General features: G+C 42.7%; 1 protein-coding gene across 7 annotated transcripts in view; it reads right to left on the bottom strand.

Moving 5' to 3' along the window:
- The window catches only part of ZNF280D (zinc finger protein 280D), a 42,495-nt gene extending 20,417 nt beyond the window's left edge, over nucleotides 1-22,078 (bottom strand). The window contains exons 1-13 of one of the 7 annotated variants that reach the window (XM_035130599.2): nucleotides 20,949-21,614; nucleotides 20,736-20,819; nucleotides 16,199-16,347; nucleotides 14,838-14,903; nucleotides 14,442-14,740; nucleotides 9,896-9,989; nucleotides 9,053-9,076; nucleotides 7,329-7,448; nucleotides 3,728-3,831; nucleotides 2,281-2,504; nucleotides 1,249-1,406; nucleotides 630-730; nucleotides 384-530 (exon numbers count right to left, since the gene is read on the bottom strand). In XM_035130599.2, the coding sequence (XP_034986490.1) occupies nucleotides 384-530; nucleotides 630-730; nucleotides 1,249-1,406; nucleotides 2,281-2,504; nucleotides 3,728-3,831; nucleotides 7,329-7,448; nucleotides 9,053-9,076; nucleotides 9,896-9,989; nucleotides 14,442-14,740; nucleotides 14,838-14,903; nucleotides 16,199-16,340 (1,479 nt within the window). In that variant the 5' untranslated portion in view covers nucleotides 16,341-16,347; nucleotides 20,736-20,819; nucleotides 20,949-21,614. Of the gene's footprint in view, nucleotides 1-383; nucleotides 531-629; nucleotides 731-1,248; nucleotides 1,407-2,280; nucleotides 2,505-3,727; nucleotides 3,832-7,328; nucleotides 7,449-9,052; nucleotides 9,077-9,895; nucleotides 14,741-14,837; nucleotides 14,904-16,198; nucleotides 21,615-21,939 lie in introns of those variants that run through there. The other 6 variants (XM_060282673.1, XM_060282674.1, XM_035130598.2 and 3 more) reach the window with 6 other exon arrangements.
- Between the last annotated feature and the right edge of the window lie 470 nt (nucleotides 22,079-22,548).

Below are 22,548 nucleotides of genomic sequence, written 5' to 3'. Positions count from 1 at the left end.
AGTTTCCAGCTCCTTAAACAAAGCCTTTGCAAGAAAACAGTATGGGTCAAGGCACCATCCATTCCTACTATCAAACACTTCTTCCAAGTTCCGTCTGCCACCTTGAAAACATTTTTTAAAACTCTTCGCATTAGCCATATTCAACTTTAAATTGACATCTGGAGCTTTGTGAACATAACTGAACTTTTCTTAAGTATGCTAACTGTCAGCAAATGTTCATTGTGGATAAGGCTCTAAGCTCTATTGTTACTATAACTTCTAGAAGACCAGGGCTTTTTGGGAAAGGGGGTTAACAATTTATTAGTTACTTGTTGCTTCTACAGAGACATCTTGCATCCCTCTTGCCTAGTGCTTATACTCCAAATATAATGAAGTATTTTTACCTGGTGTCTCAAGAAATGATGCATATATGGTGCCCCAAGTTTAATAACTTTGAGGCAAAATGGGCACAGCAGGCTCTTTGTATTTTCATGAACAGCTCGAAAGTGTTTTTCCACATCTGAAAATGCTGATGATCTGTAATTGCACACCTAGAATGGAAAAAGAGATGGACCGCCTTGAAGCAACATTCTTTAGAAACAAGTCTTTGACATACATCCATGCACAAGGGGGAGGATGCTCTGAGGTACCTGGCAGACGTAGGGCATCTCCCCAGGCTTGTGATTGTCCTTCATGTGCTGCAAAAGAACTTGCTCGGTTTCAAAAGATAGTTCACATATTTTACATAGAGCTAGAAAAGAGCAGAAACAAGAGGTGAACTTTTTTTTCTTAATCAGAACCATGGGGGAGGACATGGTGGGTGGTGCCTATTAATCCAAGGACAGCTCTCAAGTCTTTTGGCAGCCTAATTTTTTAATCATGCTGTGGCAAAAATATTTGCCTATTACTTTGCTCCCAATGAGAAGCAGGGATGCTTTTAAGCTAACAAAAGCCAAATATTTCTAACCATAATACCCCATATCTCTTTGGGCTGCTGCATGCCCATGCCCCAACTAGGGCAGAGGGCATGTGCCCCCACCATGACAAAATAGCACAGCTGCCAATTAGACCAGGGGTTGTCAACCTGGTCCCTACCGCCCACTAGTGGCCATTTCAGGATTCTAGGTGGGCGGTAGGGGGTTCTACAGCACAAGCTGAATCCTCCTCCCATCAAGAAAGATGCATTAGTGGGTGGAGGTATAAAAAGGTTGACTACCCCTGATCTAGACCAATGGCTGCTGTACAAGGCACAGCATCTGAAAAACTTACTCGATGACTCATGAGGGGTGTGGCTGCTTTCGATGTGGCACTGGAGTTGGAAGGGTGTTGGAAACTGACGGTAGCAGTGCTGACAGGTGGTGTGACTTTCCCAACTCTCGCTATTCTGTTTCTCCAGCTCCAAGTGATGCTTCATGTGGTTCATAAACCTTGGAGTGACACAAAGAACAGCTCAACAGACCACATTTTTTTAATAAAAAAAAACCATTAATGAATGAACTGGACAGGTGCATATTATGTTTTTAAAAATGCCCTTTAATGGACTGCAGTACCTTCCTCTGTGCAAGCTCCTCAAACACGTGAAAGGAAAAGAGGGGAAACAGAAAAAAACAGTAACCTAAAATGCGCTGCTATCACTATTTATCATTTCAAGCAGATTAGTGCAAGTGGGATCTCAAAGATTATAAATGAAAAATAGGGCAGATTCTCCCGAGAAACACTGTCACTCCCCCATTTCCAGGGATTACATTTCTCTTATGAAAGGACTCCCAAAGATCAACTGTCTAAATCTCCAGTATGATCTTCAGACTGTTCTGAGTGTAGCATTAGGAAAACACCATTTTGTGAAAGAATGTAAAATCAGCTTTGCACAAAAAACAAAACAAAACAAAAGCAAAGGGAAAAAACACTACCTATAGATGTCTTCCCCTTCATAGATCACTGCCTTGTCGTGGTGAAGGAGCTTGAATAGCTCCAAGAAGCTACGAGCTAGGCCATGCAGGGCAACCCAAGACGGACAGGTCATAGCCGAGAGTTTAGACTAAAATGTGATCCACCTGGAGAAGGAACTGGCAAACCACTCCAGTATTTTGCCAAGAAAACTCCATGGACATAAAAAAGGAGAAGCTTTGAGAAGAAAGTGAGAGTTTCTAAGGCATGATCTGGTTCACAGAGAGTCGAACACGACTTAGACAACTAAGCAACAAACAATAGATGTCTTACAGTGACAGTGTGAGCGACACACTGGCCAACCCTGGGCTCAAAGTTTTTATCACACATACATTTTTCAGGATATAAAAATACCTGATATTGCTCTTGAGAAGCTTCATGCAGCTGGCACACTTGAAGGTTGTATGAGTCTTCTGCTCCTGACGCACCTGCTGGATGTTACCCTCATGTTGGCCATAATAAAAGTCATTAACTAACATGATCAGTTTTCCTTCAGTTTCAGCCATTTTAGTTGATGTCCCTGAACTGTCTGTTTGCGTTATTCCCAGAAAGGTATGTGCCATATCTGGACAACAATACTGAAAGAAAAGCAAGTTAAAGAACAACTAAACAATTTTCTCTTTTAAAGAAAATAACTGAAGTATAGCCTAGAACCTAACAAAAATATGTTTGTGAACCCTCCTCTCCAAACCCAAGACCTGGTATTTTGAGCCCGGGTAACCTGCATGCATATAAGTGGGGCCAGAAGTTTTAACACATTTGTAACAAAGCAAGGGCCACAGATTTCAGATAACTTCTAAGGAAACACACCTAGAATTGTGACGGTTTTGTAACTTGAGATCAAGGGTACTTAATTCCACCCAAGTGTGATTAGCATAAATACTGATGGAGTCTCCAATTCCATAAACAATCTGTTATAAAAATGCATCTTTAGCTTACTATGCATTACATAACAGTGGAACCAGCTTTGACTTCTATGGGATGTACATTACTGTATTTTATTTTTCTGTTGGAAGCTGCCCAGAGTGGCTGGGGAAACCCAGCCAGATGGGTGGGGTATAAATAAATTTGTTGTTGTTGTTGTTGTTGTTGTTGTTGTTGTTGTTGTTGTTGTTGTTGTTGTTATTATTAATATATAAGGAAGCAATGCAAAGAATCAAAAGCAACAAGAGAGAAAATTTAAGATCTCTTCATAATATATTTATAACGAAGCTGGAATGGTTTCAAGGGAAGGGGCTACTAGATCCAAGCTGTACAGAATTCTGCACATTTATACAACAACTCTGTACTAACAGGGCTAATACTAGTCAGTTTAATTTAATATGTATTTTCTCTAAGAGTTACAATATCCTTAATTACATACATAGAAACAAACATAGCAAACAGAAAATGCTGTAGCCATTCTGCCATTTAAAGTGCTCTTCACACAGTAAAAACCACAAGCAGCCATAAAAATTAATATGCAAAACCAAGTTATTTTTTAAAAGCAAAAATCATGATTCTCACAAAGGGCAACAGTTGGCCTCTGTGAGAACAGAGTTTTTGGCTAGATGGGCCTTTGGCACAACTCAGAAGCCAGGCCCATTTTCCATTCTTATTTATCATCTTGACAGCCATGCATGAAATTTGCTTTTGAAAGCGGATAATGTTCAAAGCACCACAGAACAGCAACTACCTAGAACCATTACATGCTTAAGTATAATTAACTTTGAAGTTCTAACATCTTTAAAACATATTAATACTCAATGCCACATCTATAATTTCATTTTGTTCCCCTTCCCCTGCCAAAACAGGTCCCTACCTTCATGTGATTTTTTAATGGCTCCAAAAGATTGAAATGAATATTACACTTTGGACATGCTTGTGGAAAAGGTGCTCCATTTTTAACATTCCTTGATGCAATACCTGTAAAAAGGAAAAGTACACCCTATCACTTAATTATCACTTCTGATCGGACACTTTCTTCAAATTTACAATTTTATGATGTACTGCTTGAGTAACTATGACAAACATACAGAGTTCACCAACAAAAGCAGATAAGATATATAACCAGTAACATTATAATTGTTCTTTTTAAAAAACAACACCTCATCTCTTTGTGTGCATATTCCTCAAAGGGCAACATGTAAGTCATTTGCTAGCTTGCCTGCAACAAACAAAAGATTTCCCCAAGTGGCACAAGTACTGTAGTTTTGGTAAACGGAAAGAAACTTTTCTGTTTCAGGCTGTCAATGTGTTATCACTAATTAATGTAGAAATGCAAAAGTGAACTAATTACTTTTTGGACTTATATTTATGCTTGACCTGCTGCTTATATGGCCTTCTGAAATGGTGATAATTTTGAGAGAATAATTGCACTCTACATGCTATCGAAATCAGTTGCTGTATTCCAGACTCTTAAATTTATAAGTATTTTCATACCATCCTTATTATATTCTCTGGGTGCTTTGCAAAAATAAATCAATTAAAATATAAATGCAAAAACTAGAAATCACTAAAAGGCACAAAATCATAAAAACGGTATAAAACAGTCAACAGGATTAAAGTGCAATCTTTAAAGCTTGGTAAGATGGGTAGACACCAAGCCACTCCTTGTAAGGAGAAGGATTCACAAGGAGAGTTATAACATGGGCAGTGTGAGGGTGCAATTGCCCCAGCACACATTTCAGAGAGGTGCTTTCAGGTACCCCCGTGACAGGTTCCCTCATTAATGCAAAACCCACAAGTGTCCCTTGTCCCTCTGAGGTTCCTGTCGCTCAGTTCTGCAAGGGTTAATAGCAGCAGAAGAGCTGTCATTCCTAGAGCTGAAGGGAAGGCTGCAAGCCAGCGAGGAGCTTCTGTTCTGTGTTTTGCTTCCCCTGTGCTTCCTCGCAAAGTCGTGGAGGCAGGTAATTGGGGGAGGCGGGGATATGCCAGATCAAGGGGCAGAATCAGAGCAGGGTGCTGGAAGAAAGTAATGCAAATGGGTGGCACTGACTTTCCACCCTGAGCAAATAAAAGGCAATGGTAGGGGAAGCAGGTGGTGGGAGCGACACTGCTTTCCTGCATTGAATGGCCTCTGGCCTCACTCTCTTCTGTTCAAACAAACCTGAGTGAACAACACTCAGTTTCCCCTGAAGCTTAATAAATATATAAATGCAGAAGTCCTTCACTAACCTGCTAAAACTAATGATACAGTCCTGCCTATCTTCAATTGAAAACCATTTCTGAAACAGGAAGCACGTATTTGCTGTTGTTTTTTTTTTAAAGAAACCTAACCATAGCAAATTCTTAATTGTAAATCTGTGTGGAGAAAGAAAAGCACTATGCTGCATGGCTAGCAGTCAAAACTTTGCCACTTCCCTTCCTCCTTCCTCTACAGTGCCGAGAATGGCATGGTCTGCAGCATGCTTTGTGCCTTCATGCAGAGGGGACATTTGGCCATTTCTTTGCTACCCTCACCCCTCTGCATGTCCCTTCCACGCTCAACCCCCCCCCCCACTTCCCTACTGGCACCATCGGCTGGCCCTGGGCTGTGTGGAGTGGCCCACATCCACAGTAGGTCCCTCCTCTGAGACAAAAAGAGTGGCAAAAGGAAGGGCCAGAAGGTTTTCTCTGGGACCCCAGCAGACTGCAGGTGTAGTTTGTTGTTCCCCAGGTTTTGTTTCTGCAGATGCGGGAATTCCTTTTCAGAGCATCTTGCCCTGTGCAAGGGCAGGGGGTGAGGGGAACAGATGTCTTGGATGATGATGATGATGATGATGACAGCTACTTTATAAATGCAAAAGCTGTCTTGTACTATTTCCCCATCTGTCCCAGTAATGTCTACTCCAGGGTGTAGTGCAGTGGTTCCAACACTTTTTGGGGGCCACCCCCCATCCCCTTTGGTTCCACAAACTCATTTGATGTAGTCCGATCTCCAGGTAATGAATAAGCCATAGCAGGATTTTTAAGCATTCAAAGAATATAAGCCATACCCCGAAAATAAGACATAGTGATAGGCGCAGCAGCAATGCCGCCCACGGCAGGAGGAGGGGAAAAAGTAACACATCCCCTGAAAATAAGCCAGTGTTTTTTTCTGAGGAAAAATAAATATAAGACGGTGTCTTATTTTCAGAGAAACACGGTATGTCATAGAATCATAGAGTTGGAAGAGACCACAAAGGTCATCCAGTCCAACCCCTTGCCAAGCAGGAAACACCATAAAAGCATTCTTGACATATGGTTGTCAAACCTCTACTTAAAGACCTCCAAAGGAGACTCCACCACACTCCTTGGCAGCATGTCTATTTCCAGCATGGCCAAAATTTAAAATGTTTCAATCTAAGCCCTGATGTTTCACCCTTAGTTTTATTGAAAATCACACTGCATCGTGCACCTTCAAACAGCACTCTTATACAGTGGTACCTCGACTTACAAATGACTCGACAACCGAATTTTTCGACTTATGAATGGGGGTAATGGCCGCGCACTTATGAATGTCTTGACATCCGGAAAAAACCCGCAGCGGTTTTAGATAGGTTTGCTTCGACTTACGAATTTTTCCGTTTCAATGCATTCCTATGAAAAATCATGTTTCCAATGGCGTTTTTCGACTTACGAATTTTTTGACTTACGAAGGTGCCTTCGGAACGGATTAAATTTGTAAGTCGAGGCACCACTGTACAAGCATATTTCTCTCACTGTTTTTCTGTACTCTGGCTGTGAATGCAAGATAAGTTTATTAGGGACACAACCAACAACATGGGGGGGGGGGGTATTCTAGGCAAAATAGCCACCTTATACTTGGAGTCCCCAACTGAAGATGGTGCTGATGTGACTACAAAGTGACATACAGACCACCAGCAACCCCCTCCCACAAAGAAGTTTCGAAAGTAGCTTATTTTAATGTTCCCATCTGTGTTTCAGGGAGTGGTCACCGAGAGCTGCTCACTGCTGGGTCCTCACAGGTTCTGTTCACCCTCCACGAGAGCTCAGGGTGTGCACCCCCTGGCGTACACCTCCACCCCAGCTGCCCAGTCTACCAAGGGGGTGCAACACTTGTGCTAGAACCCTGGGTGCTAGAAACCCATGCTACGCCACTGAATCCACAGTTGGTGTGCCCTCTCTGTGGAAGCCTTCCACCTTTGCCTGGGGCAAGGGAGTGGTACCTGCCTGTCTCTGGCTTCCTAGGTACAATACCCCAGGTTTCTACACCTACATTACATGTTCTCGAAAGTTAATCTTACATTTTTAAACAGTCACTCTTTGCACCAAAAATTGTGGAATTCTTCTAGGACTGGAATAGTTGCCGCACCAATGCACTGTGTAATGACACTAAATTTTTCCAGTAAAGACCATCTGTTCTGTTTTTTTAAAAACATTTCTGATATATCTCTTCATGAAAATGCTGTAACAGCTGGGACAATAAGATGCTTTCCTACCTTTCTGAAGCAATGATGTGTCATTTGGAGATATAACTGAAGGTGAATCACTTCCAGAAACCTTGGCCTTTTTTGGATTAATACTGTGAGCTTCAGAAGTGGAAGGACGCTTGGACAGGCCTAAAAACAGTTTTGAAAATTAAGTAAGTCTTAATTTTAATATACTGTACTATTGCTAACACCAACCCAAACAAGCCTTGACTTGCTTTCTTCTCCAATACTCTGATTCCAGCTGATTCAAGCTGCAGAGTCCTTCAAGGTATGGTAGAATTTGGAGCATCACTGCCTTTGTGGAGGAGTCAAAGTCCTCTAACCTGGACTAAATTATCTTAGAGCAGGAAATCAGCATCCCAGAAATGAGTACAATCATCAACAAAAATGGCACAACCCACAAAACCATATCTTGCAAGGTCACTGTGAGCAGAGTTATCAAGTCATAACAACTGTGCAAAATGTTATTTGTTTGAATTAATTAAATTTGATTGTTTTATTAGCTTTAGGACATACATGGCATTCAGCATCAGTAGACATATCAAGAGTTTATTCAAGACAGAAGCACATAATTTGGTAAACTGTCATTTTTACTGAGCAGGCACTAGTGGATGATTTAAAAGATCACAATGCAATGCAAGAGAACAAGGAAAGGAGGAAACAAGGCTTCAAGAACATTGATCCAAAGCTGTTTAGGAATTTAAAAGTGAAAACCAGCATCTTGAATCATAACCAGTTCACGTGCTGGTTCACTGACATGTGCTCCATCCACTACCCCACTGTGAAACAGCCTGATACATTCAACTCTAGCTGAAGTTTCTGACTAGTCCAAGGCTGTCCAAGGCAAAGGGCATTGCAAGGTTTTGGAGGCTATCACCAGGTGAAAGTCTGCTGTGGTCTGACCTTTACAAAGAGATGCATTTTCCCCACCAGACAAAAGTTGCTGAAGCTGCTCCTACCCAGAGGTGGAGTTACCTGCTCCGGTACCCGGAGCGACGCTCATCCGAGGTGCTGCCGATCGGGTGTCAGCATTTTGTCACACACACCCACACCCTTTGGAATGGCACTCGGAGCGACCCGCCCCACCCCCACCTTGGAACACCCCTGCTCCTACCCACTGTAACAATCCAGTAACAAATTCAGGAGCTCCTGATGCTTTCAAGACGGCCCAGAAGGGCTGAATCATTGATCCAGTAACCATGATTACTTCAGCCTCCACCAGTAGGCCCATATCCAGTTCTCAGCCATCTCTAGAATTCAAAGCAGCACTAAGGTTGCAGGAGCATGCCTTACTGTTGTTGTTATTGTTGCTGTTGTTGTTAAATTTATATACCACCCTGTCTGAGTTTTCCCTCAGTAATTTGTATTCAGAGGCATGCCATCTCTAATTCTGAAGGTGAAGCTGCTCCTACCCAGAGGTGGAGTAACCTGCTCCGGTTGTATTCAGAGCCATTATTACAATGAAGTTACATAGCTGAATGCTCCTCCACAAATAAAACAAAAATAAATTATCACCATGTAGAAAACTGGCCACTTAGGAAGACTGGTTCTAATCTGGCCTCCCCCAAAGGCCCCCCCCCCAAATATGGAAGAGTTATGAGAAGTCTGCAGGTAAAGGTTTGCAAGGTTTGCATCTCAGCTGGAACTAGGCAAGCAGCAGGCAAGTATAATTAAGTAACTGAGAATGACATCTAGCTTCTCAGTAGCATGCTAGCAAAGAAATAAATACTCACATGTGACTGCATATATACATGGTGCTGATAAATAAATAAATAAAAAGAATCACACCTGGAAATGGCAGGAGAGTCCTTGTGGCTCAGCTCCCCAGAACCAGAGGGTGTCAGTGAAGGTAGACGAAGCCCTCAAAAGACCTAGGGTGCAGCGAGGCTTTGTTCAGGCTGCTCAGCCTCCCTGCCTAACAGCTGATGTGTGGCAAAGCGCAGCAGCTGCCACCCGCCACTTTCCCACACGTCCTCTCACTGGCCCAAAAGCTTCAACTCTAGTTGAAGAGAAAGTTGTATGGAAAAAGAGCCATAGAACAGGAGGAAATAGGCATTTAGAGGTTTTTTAGAGGGTGCCCCCCAATTTACACAATTTCATTTGTGTGTGTGGGCGCCCGGAACATAACCTCCGTGTAATGATGGGGGACGATCACTGCAAAGCTAGTCTGCACATGCTAGAAGAAATTCAACCAAGAATTCAGAGTAAGTCTAAAATAAAGATGCCTTATGTTCAAAAACCTCAGAAGACAAGCAACACCATCATCAAAACACCTCTTCAAGAATACAGCCAGGTGCCAGAATAAGGATTTCAATGTCTGTTTTTATATTAGTTATACTTATGGAGGCTCAAGCAATCCTCTTTACTTTGAGGATCATGACAAATATGTCCAATAACCCTTAATTTACCAATATGATCCTGGTGCACCAAACGTATGCACAATTTAAAAAGCACCTCTCCTCCCCCCCGAAAAAACACATTTTATTGGTTGTTTTGGCAATGCTTCTTTTTTCTTTTTATTATAGATTTGCTTTTAATGATATGAATAATAAACTTTGAAAATGTACTACTCATACCTGTTGTAGTCACTGCAGATCCACTCTGGCACTGCATTACTCCTGAATTTTGCCTTAAACCAAAAGCTACAGGCGAAGGATTATTTGGTATAACCTGTGAAGAATTTGTTAATTAGCTCAGCTGTAATATTCCAATTAGTAATCTCTTTCTGGGTTATCTTTTCAAAAACAACACATAATGCTACCTTCATATGCATAAATTCAGTAGGGTTTAAAAAATAATCCAAAGCAATTAGGAATGTTTGTGTTTAATAGGTAAATCAACCAAATCCAAATCCAAATCTAACTAAATATGTCACCCAATTTCTGCAAAGAAATATTTTCCTTTCTGTAGAAGTCTGTACAAGTCACAGCTTGTATTCTAAGATTCAGTCAGAAACTTGCCTTGCCCTTCATTCTTATATTGCTGCCCTGGATCTTTTTTCAATCATCAATAGTCCAAAGGTCCCATATGCCAGATGGCATCCTTTTATACATAAAATACTTTACTGGTAACCCTGAAGAATGGCAACTACCGAAATAATATATTAGACAAACCTAACTAGATTGATCTGTCCTGGGAAGAGGGGGGAAAGAGTTGGGATTTTGTTTTTTCTTCTTTTTTGTAATGGGGTGTACTCCAATGGGACCTCTCTTACTTCCCTTTTTAGAACTCATTGCTTCCAAGACGTCTTTGGCAAAACCTCTTAATTCCCATGTCCAATGTAACTGAGTCTGCAAATTAAACCAAACATTTGCAACTGAAAGGACTGAAATTTGCTTCTGTTTACCTATATCCTTTAGAATAATAGCGTCCCCCCCCCCCCACTTGCGTACGATTGAAATAAATCAATTCTAACCTGAAATGCTGAGAGAGCTGGAAAGTTATTGGAGCTCGCAAGCAGACCCTTAAGAGGATGCCAATGAGCCAAAAGTCCACAAAAAAGACTCAAAGGACTCCAAAAAGGTGCACAATAACTCTCACTGCTGCCATGCTACCCAACTCAACAACTGTTGGGCAGGAAACTCTATGTAGTGTGGCAGGCTCTCCACTTAAGTGCATTTCCCTCATGTACACAGTGGCCCAGGAATGTAACCCCTGTGTAAGTGGGGAGTCACCGGTATAAGACTGTAAGCTCCTTTGGGGAGGGAAGTGCCAATACATACCAATGCTACAATAGCAAATCAAACTAAATAGCAAATCAAACTAAGACTGATGTAAGCAGGGGAGTCTTCCAGAACAGAGGTAACTGAGGCACTGCATACCTCTGCCAGTTCTAGAGTGATAGTTTGCTTTCATTTCTATCTACATCAATGCAACCCAAGGAACACCCTCCCTACAGGATAGGGAAACATCATTCCGAACCAATGGCTTGGGCTGATGGAGCTGGAGTCCCAGTCAGGGATAGCCCAGTAGGTAGAGCATGAAACTTTTAATCTCAGGGTCATGGGTTTGAGCCCCACATTGGCAAAAGATTCCTGCATTGCAGGAGGTTGGGCTGGACGACCCTCAAGGTCCCTTCCAATGCTACAATTCTATTATTCTTTCCTTAGTGGTCACAGGCATCGAATTCCAGCTCTGCCATAGGAGTTCTTAACTGGCCCAAGTGAAACTTGTTACAACATTGGCAGGAAGCAACAGCCATTTCAGTTGCCGTTAAAAAGTAGTATTTCAATGCAAAACAAGTACAACAAGCCACCATCTTCATGATACTGGATACTTTACCATTCAGGTACATCTTTTCTGTACTCCTCATCTCAAATGGATTGCTCCCAGCTCTGATCACTGGCTCTCTACTTTTGACTTTTCAGCTATCAATTCCAGCCCTCCCACTTGGAATAGCCACAGCAACTCACTTCATTTTACAACTTGGCAGCAGGCACAACTTGCAACGTACAAACCATAGAATAATATACTGATCCTACACTATTTTCAGTGGGTTGTTGTTGTTCTTTCTATGAGTTAAGATGCTTAAAATTACACCTTCAGTTGGGGTGGGAAACTTGTAGCCCACCAAATGTTCTTGAACTCTAACTCACATTATTCCTCACCATCTGCCATGCTGACAGGGGAAAATAGGAGCTGGAGTTCAAAAAATGAAAGACCAGTTTCTCCATCCCTATCTTAAATCGATTGCTAACTGTAATTAGCAAATTAAATACATTACTGCTTCAGGAAACATGAGAAGCTGACAGTGACTGTCAATGGTTCTTCAGGTGTCAGACAGACGTCTCTCCCAACCCTTCATATTGGATTTGAGGATGGTATACAACAAAAAATAAGTACAGTCGTACCTTGGAAGTCGGACAGAATCCATTCCGGAAGTCCGTTCGACTTCCAAAACATTCAGAAACCAAAGTGTGGCTTTTGATTGGCTGCAGGAAGCCCCTGCAGCTAATCGGAAGCCACAGAAGCCCTATCGAATGTTCGGCTTCCAAAAATAGTTTGCAAACCGGAACAGTCACTTTTGGGTATGTGGCATTCGGGAGCCAAAATGTTCGAGAACTAAGCTGTTCGAAAACCAAGGTACAATTGTACAATAAAACACAGAACAAACAATAAACCTTGAAACAGACCAAAACCAGCTCAGTTAAATCTGTTAAGCTGCCTGGGCTCAAGGGAGCTTATTTCCAAGTAAGCATGCATAGAACCACAGTGAAATAGTTCGGTAAAGATGCAGTGGTTAAATTATTAATTTTTGCAAGCATTCCCACTGTCTTCAAACCTCTCCCTCGAGCAGCTTAGATTTCTTAAAGGTATAGGGTGGCCATAACTTCACCTCAGAGTTATTCCTCCACACAAACAGTTGAGCAAGAGTTAAGTGTTCAATTGTCAATCAAACAATCAATCAGACTTTATTCGACCGTCATTCAGAAATAAACATTTATGCATACAAAAATTAAAATATCAAACATCTAAAGGAACTTAAGACTTAAACCGACAATAAGAAATAGGCTAGACCCATGCCAATGCTGTCAATTTTAACCTTACGACGCTTAAGGGCCAGAAAAAGAAATTTGGTCACCAAGGAGGCTGTTGTTCCAGTAAACTTGTTCAGCAAAAACAAAACCTGTCTTTCTCTGGCTAGAGAGCTAAGTTGGCATAGGAGTGAAGCTATAAGTTTTTGTCTAAGATCTGCATAGAATGGGCAGATCAAAAGAATATGTTTAGTTGACTCAACCACCCCCAGGGCACAATGACAAGATCTCTGGGCATATGGGAATCCCCTGTACCTTCCCAACAATACCGCCGATTCCAGGACATTAAACCTAGCAGCTGTGAGGAGTCTACGGTATTCCACATAGTGGATTTCCGCAAGATAAGGGACTGGTGTAATCTGAAATAGCTGATCCCCCAAGAACATCCCAGGTTTCACAACGGCAATGTCCTCTTGTCTAGCAATGTCACTCAGTCTTTGAGAGATCACAGCTCTGGCTTGACTAAATGTCATAGACTCCAGGAAAAGATGTGACAATCCGCAGGCCTGCACTTCATTTATGATCTCCTTTTCCCATGATGATTGGAAATCATCCCTCAATATCAAGGGGGCCATGGGTTAAAACATAGCTTAAGCCATAGCCAGAGTTTTGCCTTCAAGGCCACGTACCAGAATGCTTGCCAACCAACCTCTAATCTCATGACCGCATCCGCTAAAGAAGCGGAGATCCTAAGGATGGCTCTAAGAAATCGTGATTGGATAGATTCCAAACTGAGAAAATCCCTACGGGTATCCAGGGAAATGTCCACCAACAGGTCCGCATAAAAGGAATCCTCATTATCCTGGTTTCACTCCTTCCTGCCTTAGAACTCAGGGAAGATGCAAAATAGCCCACAGGCAGTGGCTAAAATGACATACAAATCTTTCCCGTTTCTCACCAGTTCTGCTGGACCTTGTTGTTTCTACCAATCTACCTATAAAATGCTGGGAGCGTGTCTTTGAAAGGAGGCAAACATTTAATCGGTCCTCACTAGCTCTGCAATTTAGGATCAGGGAGGAGTAAAGAATGTGCCAAATTATGCATGCACATTTCATAGAAGGTATCATATTATAGGACATCTCCTTCCTATGCAAAAGAAAAAGGGAGGAAGGAATGCCAGCTGCAATTTTTATGAGATCTTGTAATGATTTCTTTGCTTTTAAATCAGCAGCCTGAGCTCTTTAGTGAATTACCATAAATGTTTTAATTAATTACACATTGCAACTCTAAAATCTATAAAAGTCAAAGAGGAGGAATCTACAGTCCTCCAGAAGACTCCAATTCCCATCAGCCTCAGTCAACATGACTAATTGTAAAGAGATGATAGGATACAGACCATATGAAAAGTCATGATTACTATTATAAGAACATTAAGTAATTTTATTTTAAAAGTCTTGAAGAGTTCAACTTTTGATCAGTTTGTTTTCCCAAATTACTCTTTCTGAACATGCCAATTTTCAGGCAAAGCTATGCTGTGTCAGCAAAACCAAATGACTTTCAGAGTCTTTAATGAGTACTGTTATGCCAGCACTGTTCAGTTAATAAAAGAAAACCCCTCTTTGAATAAAATAAAAGGGTCAATTCTCACCCGATTTAATGATACTGGTTGTGCTGTTACTGTGGCCACTGGCTTGGATGGAGACTGAGCCATTACAGGTATGCCGAGGTTCCTTGCTAATGATTGAGTGGTGGCAGATCTATTGATGGGCTGAGATATTCCAGTGCTTGCCTTGGCTGCCTCCTGCAGTGATGAACACCCAGGAAGAGGTCTCTGCAAGACCTGAGAGGTTCCTGAAACATTACTGACCCTTGGCTGCGGCTGAACAGCTAGAGTACTAGTTACAGGTCTTGTTGCAGTGGGAAACCCTGGAGAAACAGCCACAGCACCTGCCACAAATAATTATGAAATATATTAAACTCCACCACATTCAGACTATAAGGAGTTCAGTTCTACAAAGTCACCAGATTGAGCACATCAGAATACCTCTTTTGGGTGCACCATTCTGCATTCCAATCCGTGGTGAACTGGAGTTGACTCTGTTCAATATATCTGTTTAAAAGTGAGAATTGTTTAAGTCTGTTAATTAGTTCAACTAGAAAGTAAGGAGATGTAAAATATACTGGTGTGAACATATGGAAGAGAATGCAAACAAATCAAGCTACTCCTCACCAAGAAGTTACAAGCAATTCTAAAATAAGTACCCAAATGTTTGGCAATCTTCACACAAGTAAAGCCAGTTGCTAAATTCCTTTCAAATACCCGCTAAGAATGAAGTAGGACAATCATAGGCATGTCCTTTTCAGTATGCCTGTCTAATTAATGTACAGGTGAAACTCGGAAAATTAGAATATCGTCGAAAAGTGCATTTATTTCAGTAATGCAATTTTTATTTTTTATTCTTTTAATTTTTACAAATGCTTTCTTTTGGAAATTCCACATTAATAAAATAAATAGTTACAATAATACAAAAATAAACATAAATAAACATCGCTATTACATTTCATTAATTACATTCCATTTATAATTGACCCGCATAACGACAAATAATTACAATTACAACAAATAAAGGCTTGACATATCTTGCTTTGCATGTCATGCATCTATCTCATATATTGGTTTCACCTTTTAAGTTGTGTTACTGAAATAAATGCACTTTTCAACGATATTCTAATTTTCCGAGTTTCACCTGTACAGTGGTACCTCTGGTTACGAACTTAATTCGTTCTGGAGGTCCGTTTTTAACCTGAAACTGTTCTTAACCTGAGGTACCACTTTAGTTAATGAGGCCTGCTGCCGCGCCGCCATCATACGATTTCTGTTCTCATCTTGGGGCAAAGTTCTTAACCCGCAGTACTATAGGTTAGCAGAGTTTGTAACCCGAAGTGTTTGTAACACAAGGTGTTTGTAACCCAAGGTACCACCGTATCTTCATCTTGCAGTTCTTACCACACACATGTACAACTATGCCGTTGGGTTTCCCAAAACATCTCCAACACTTGCTAAAAAATTAAAACTTGTATGAGCAAGTCATTCATTAAAATGGGATCCTAAAAGCTTGGATTGTGCTAGTTGTGTAAGCCTTTATCTCAAGTGTCAAAATAAGGGTGCAACTGCACACTAAAAATAAATTATATTGAAGTCAGAAATATGGACATGATCAGGTTGCAATCATCCACTGTGAGTTACATAGAAAAACAAAATCATTCTGGTAGTTGTTCAGAAATCACTTATTTTGGGGCACCCTTCATTTATAACAAGGTGCTAGAAAACCCTCAACAAGAACAGAAACATTCAATATAAGACATATCACTAAGAGCAATATTTTTCCAAAAATGTCACCTTACAGGTATTCGATGGTTTTGAGCTCAGGATCTCCCCGACAAATATGGGTTCGTCGTCATCATCATCATCCACAACAATTGGTTTCCCTTTCTGTTGCCATGGCTCAAGCTCTTCCTCTTCGCATTCCATAAAGAGCTCTGCCATCGTGGCACTAGATAACAAACAATAGTTTTGTGTAAACCACTTAGAGGTTTTATGTTAACCACTTGGAGGTTCTAATGATTAAGAGGTATATAAATCATGTAAAATAAAACGAAACATAAACAAATACAAAAATAATTAAGCAGATTAATAACCACCAGATTAAGCGTATGTTTCTTGAGGGCAGGTGCAACTCCATCTAGATCAGGCAGTCTGCCCAATTCCAGAACCAGGAACTAGCCACCCACAAGGCCTTTGTAATGTCAAAATTCCCCCTCAGCTTACTGGCCCTCATCCAGCCAACCACTGAATCCAGGCACCAGTGCAGGCTAGTCACACCCAACTCAGATTTAAAAGAGAAAGAGAGATGGGCCTATTGATGCAAATTGATGGCACCACACTCCCAATCTCCTAATGATGCTCCAAACACATTCATATAGATGTTGAACAGCTCTGGGGTCAAAATGATACCTATAGCATGTCACCGAGCAACTGCCAAGGAGATGAAGTGCAGCAACCCAATGGCACCCACTGAAACTGTCCTATAGGTAGCAGGGGAACCAGTGCAACACCACTCCCAACCCAAAACCCAGTCTAGTAAGAAACCGTAGTCAATGGTATCAAAAGTTACAAGATTTGAACAGAACCAAGAGGGTTGCATGGTTCCCCCCAAAAGATTATTCATTAGGGCAACTAAGGCTAACACAGTCTTGAAACCAGGACTATTGAACTGCAACAGATCAAGGGAACCAGATTCCTCCACCTACTCAAGTACCTTCCCGAGAAAGAGTGGATTTCTGACAGGGTTGGTTGGGGTGATCATAAACCTCTGCATCCAGGGTATTCTGTTTCTTTCCTGAAGCAGCCTTGGTATCTCCTCACTTTACAAGTTACAGATTGTCTCTGCCTCAGGTAAATAAGAGCAGGTTTATCACCAGAAATACTGAGCAGGTCTCAACTGTAGAGCTTAAGGCTTAATAACCACATGCTGACAAGCCACACTTTGCCTTACACACAATCAGATCCTGGTCCATCTAAACCAGGCATCCCCAAACTGCGGCCCTCCAGATGTTTTGGCCTACAACTCCCATGATCCCTAGCTAACAGGACCAGTGGTCAGGGATGATGGGAATTGTAGTCCAAAACATCTGGAGGGGCGAAGTTTGGGGATGCCTGATCTAAACTCTGTATTGTCTACCCCAAGTGGCAACAACTTTCCAAGGTTTCAGACACAGGACTTCTCTAATTACCGATTGCAGGGATTGAAACAGCTGAACACAAACCTTACACACAACAAATGAGTGATGGTTCCTAGAAAAACACTCAGGTGGGCAGGGCAGTTTGCATGCAGCAAAGAGAAGGATAAACAGAAAAGTAGTGAAATCTCTTTGTAGCAGAGGACCAACAAGCCTAAACAAGGCAGTCAACTGAATTAAATTCTTCAACAGAAGTAAAATCATATTTAATAATTATTGTTACAAAAGTTGAATGCCTCCCCCTCTCTGCTGAGCAGTGGCAAGAGCTCATGAGGTCCCGGGATCTGTGATCCTTTGGAGAACTGAGACACAGCAGAGACTGTTGTAGCTTTAAGAAATATGGTTTATCCACCTATTTACACCTTCCGTTTGAATGGCGAAAGCCCAGATCTTACGGATGATCATTTCAAGGGGGGTTTGTCCACACAACAGTGTCGCCCTGGAGTCCAAGGAATCTGCCCCAGCCAGCCTGCCCACAGGTGGATCCCAGTCTCTCTTCCTCCTCCTCCCCCTCCTCCCTTTAACATCTTGCTACCAGAATCCCTTTTCCTTTTCCTCAAATGCAGAGTTACCGTGGCAACCTTCTTTACCCCAGTGTCTGTTCACATCTCAGGGCAGGGGAGGAAGGACAGTCAACTTGCACTGCCAATGGCCCTCAATTGTTTAATGGCCTTAGCTTGGCCAGGTTGCTCTGCAGTTTGTATTTCTCCCTTCACATCCCAAATAATCAAAGCTGAGAACATCTGAAAACTACAGTCAGGAAAGAAAATCCCTAAATGAAACTGATTTTTTTGTGATTTTCTCAGTTAAATCCATTATTCCAGCAAGGTGGAAGTATCTTTTAAGATAATAGCTGATGCGGTGGGATCAGTGCTCGGAAAACAACAGTAATCTAAAAAAGCAAACAGCCACCACCACCACACCTGGCTCTGTTGGTCTACTGCAACAACATACCATCTTTGTTAGAACTCACAACACAATGTAAAAATCTAAGAGTTACAGAACCCTTCTGCCTAGATTTTTTTTAAATGAAAAAAAAAGTTTAGCTGAAATAACTGCACTGAACTCCTCTCTACAACTTACTAAAAATGGCAGTGGATGAATCCTTAACATTGTGTTTAACATTGTGTGTAACGTACAGTATTAGGATCTCAGGTTATGCAGGAAAAAAGCAAAGGAGCTCCTATTAAAAATATAAGAATTGGTAGTTAGCTTTGTCTGTCCTTTTGTTAGCACAGACTAGAGCATGCAAGTCACATAAGGCAAAGCAAAGGGCAACTGTTACATCAGAAATGTTAACGTTCTTCTTAAACAATGTAATGTGGACTCCTTTGCCTTTGGATCAACTGTGCTGTGTACATTTTTTTAAAATATAATTTTTTACCATATAAGCAGCACAGTGCTGTATCTCCCCAAGTGCTCTGTCTTACAAATGATGGGAGAGTTCCAATTAGTGCTAGAAAGCTGCCTTCAATGATCTGACTATGGAAGGTCTGACACTATTACCGTATTAAAAACTACCTTACTGACCGAGAGCCTTTCTTTACACACACACACACACACACACACACACACACACACACACACACAGATTCAATATTCAGTCTGTTACAGTTACACAATAAAAGTAACCTAAGGCTGCAGTCCTGTTCACTAGGCCTCTCCAAATGCTTGTCTTTCAATTTTTGGATTACATCTCCCATCAGTCCTTGTCAGTATGGCCAATGGTCAAGGATGATGGGAATTTTAATCCAGCAGCATCTGTAGAGCCACGTTTCCCAGCCCCAAATAAAACAGCATTACTGACTGAAAACAGCAAAGTGTGTTTTCAGATAGATTCAGATAGTTATGCCTGAACTGGACCAATTTTAAATGAAACAGTTCTGTTTTAGCAATAAAACACCACTTCCAATCAGTAACTTGAAATGTCTCAAGACTGTAAGGTGTTTTGTTTGTATGTATGTGCTCAGTTTAACTTCAATTCCTTAGTTCTTGTGAGGGTGCCATCAGGAGACTCAATGTTTTGTTCGTATATCTTCAGATTTAAAATGAAAATGGATTTCATACAGCTGGTAGTATATTAGAAGAAACAGCCCCCCTGCATTTTTTCCACATAAGAGAAAGGATATTCCAAGATGATTACTATAATAATCTTATATTAATCGTTCTGCCCAGACACTAAGGTCCAGCACAGAGAGCCTCATGGCAAGAAGTGATGTTACAGGGAACCAGACAGAGGGCCTTCTTGGTAGTGGCACCCGCCCTGTGGAACGCCCTCCCATCAGATGTCAAAGAGATAAATAACTGCCTGACATTTAGAATACATCTGAAGGCAGCCCTGTTCAGGGAAGTTTTTAATGTATTTCTTTGTATTTTTAATCTTTGTTGGAACCCGCCCAGAGTACCTGGGAAAACCCAGCCAGATTGGCAGGGTACACATTATTATTATTATTATTATTATTATTATTATTAGCTCAGGATTTCAAAATTTTGCCTTTAAAATTTTGATTTCCTTTTGTATTTATAAATAGTGTTGGTCATTTGTTATGCATGTTATAATTTTAAAGCTTTATTAAGTTTCAATGATTTTAATGTACAGTATACTGACTTGGGTTTTTTTTACGAGTTACCAGTTTATAAATATATCTTATAAATAAAATTAATTTTCAGAAGATCTTTGATTAAGCAACAAACAGAATGGAAGGATATGGGTATAATGCTTGTTCTAGGTTTAATAAAGTCTAGTGTACAGGCCAAGGGAAATAATAGGACCCCTCCATTTCCTCTTGTCATACCCCACCTAGAGTACTGTGTCCAGTTTTGGACATCACAGTTAAAGGATACTGACAAGTTAGAATGTGTGCAAAGGAGGGTGGCCAACAAGCTCAAGGGTATGGAAACCAAGCCTTGTGAGGAATTGTTGAGGGACTTGCATATGTTTAGCCTAGAGAAGAGAAGACTGAGAGGTGATATGATGGCCATCTTCAAATATCTAAAAGACTGTCATATGAAAGATGAAGCAAGCCTTGTTTTCAGTTGCTGCAGAGAGTAGAACACACACCAATGCATTCAAATTACAAGAGAGAAGATTCAAAATAAACATTAGGAACTGCCTGAGCTGTTTGACAGTGGAAGAGACTACCTTAGGAGATGGTGGGCTCTCCTTCATGGGAGGTTCTTAAAACAGGTGGGTGACGATCTGCCAGAGATTCTTCAGCTGTGATTCCTATGTTGCAGGGAGTTGGACAAGATGACACTGTGGGTCTCCTCCAACTGTACAAATACTGTATATGATTCTATAAATCCTACTTAATGAACTGAAATGGCTACAAACTGCTGTATATCCTGGGATCACCTTGAAGAAGTAGTGTTGCAAGTGTAGCAGCCCTGCACAGATCATCCAGGGAGAGCTGAAAGCTTGGTTCCTGGCCTTTATTATTTTTCTCACCACAACCACCCCTTTCCCGGGAAAGTCTGCTATGAAAAACAACAAGCACGTGTTAACTAACCCACTTCAAACAGCACATTATTCAACAAGAGCAGACCTATTTTAACCCCTCCCCCTTCCCCATCAAACTAAGGCAGGCATCCCCAAACTGCAGCACTCCAGATGTTTTGGCCTACAACTCCCATGATCCCTAGCTAACAGGACCAGTGGCCGTGGAAGATGGGAATTGTAGTCCAAAACATCTGGAGGGCCGAAGTTTGGGGGTGCCTGAACTAAGGCTCCCTGCTGCTTTTGCTACAGCCGGCTCAGCAAGCCTTTCTTCAAATTCTTCCTGGGACAAGGTTGCCTGAAGCAGCCAGAACGGGTACATGGGCCGGGGGGCGGCGGCCCTGAGCTCAGCGCGCAGAAAGCTAGTTGCTTAGCTTAGCGCTCGCTACTTCCCTCCAAGCACACCAGAATGCCCTTTGTGTGAAAGTGGTGCAACCCCGACATGGCTTGGGGCTGGGCCCGAGATGCTGCGCGGAGGGCCGCCACCGCCCCCTTCCCCGCCCCCGGGGCTCCAGGCTACCTTCTCCCCATCCCGAGAGGGAGCTTCCCGCCAAACCAGGCCCAGCCCTCGCCCGCCTCCCCTCGTCGGCCCCCGACGCCAGGGGAAACCCAGGCCCGTTCAGGCCTCACTCTGCACAGCCGCCCCGCAGGCAGGCCTGCCGAGGAGGAGGAGGCGGCGGCGATGGCGAGGTGGCCTGCCTAAGCCACGGGGTCACAGCCAGGCCAGGCTGCCCTCCCAGCCAAGATGGCGGCGGCGGCGGTCTCATGGGAAACAATCCCTCCTGAGGGACCACCGTGACGGAGAGCAGGCCCGGGCCGGGCGGGCGAGAGAGGGAAGGAAGGGGCTTACCGTGCTGCGCCTGAGGAAGGAGGAGGAGCGGGGCGGGCGGAGGGGGGGCGACGCGCGGGCTGCCGGGAGGGTGGTGGAAAGAGCGGGGCAGGCCGAGCCTGTGGAGGCGCCGCGGCAGCAACGGCAGCGGCAGCAGCAGCGCCGCCTCCAGCTCCTCCTCCTCCTCCTCCTCCTCCTCGTCTTTCGCGGCCTCCTGGCGGCGGGCGCGCGAGGGGCGTGGCGTGAGGCCGCCGGGCCGTCCTCCGCTCCCCTCAGGGCGGCCGCAGTCCCTGGCGATAGCTGAGCGCGCGGGCGGAGGCAGCTCCGGGTATAACGCAAGAGGAAGGCGCTGTCGACGCGGCGCGGAGGGTTTTAGGCTGCGGAACTGGCCGCCACAAGACGGGGCGGGGCGGGGTGGGGGGAGGTCGAGCGGTACCGGATTTACTTATAAACTAAATAAGCTATAGCTTAGGGCCCCCAAAAAGATTAAAGGGGAAAAACTGGATGTACATTTCCAAAATATAAGATTAAAAAACTTACATACAGCAACAGCGTTTGTGTTGTGTAGGCTCCTATGATGTACAAGTAATGGGCTCCACCTGCTAGCCGGCTCCCTAAAATGTCACTGGT

This window comes from Zootoca vivipara, chromosome 14, assembly GCF_963506605.1.
Source record: "Zootoca vivipara chromosome 14, rZooViv1.1, whole genome shotgun sequence".
Classification (NCBI taxonomy): Eukaryota; Metazoa; Chordata; class Lepidosauria; order Squamata; family Lacertidae; genus Zootoca; species Zootoca vivipara.
The sequence above is the reverse complement of the archived record's forward strand: the minus strand, read 5'-3'. Positions and strand labels throughout refer to the sequence as shown.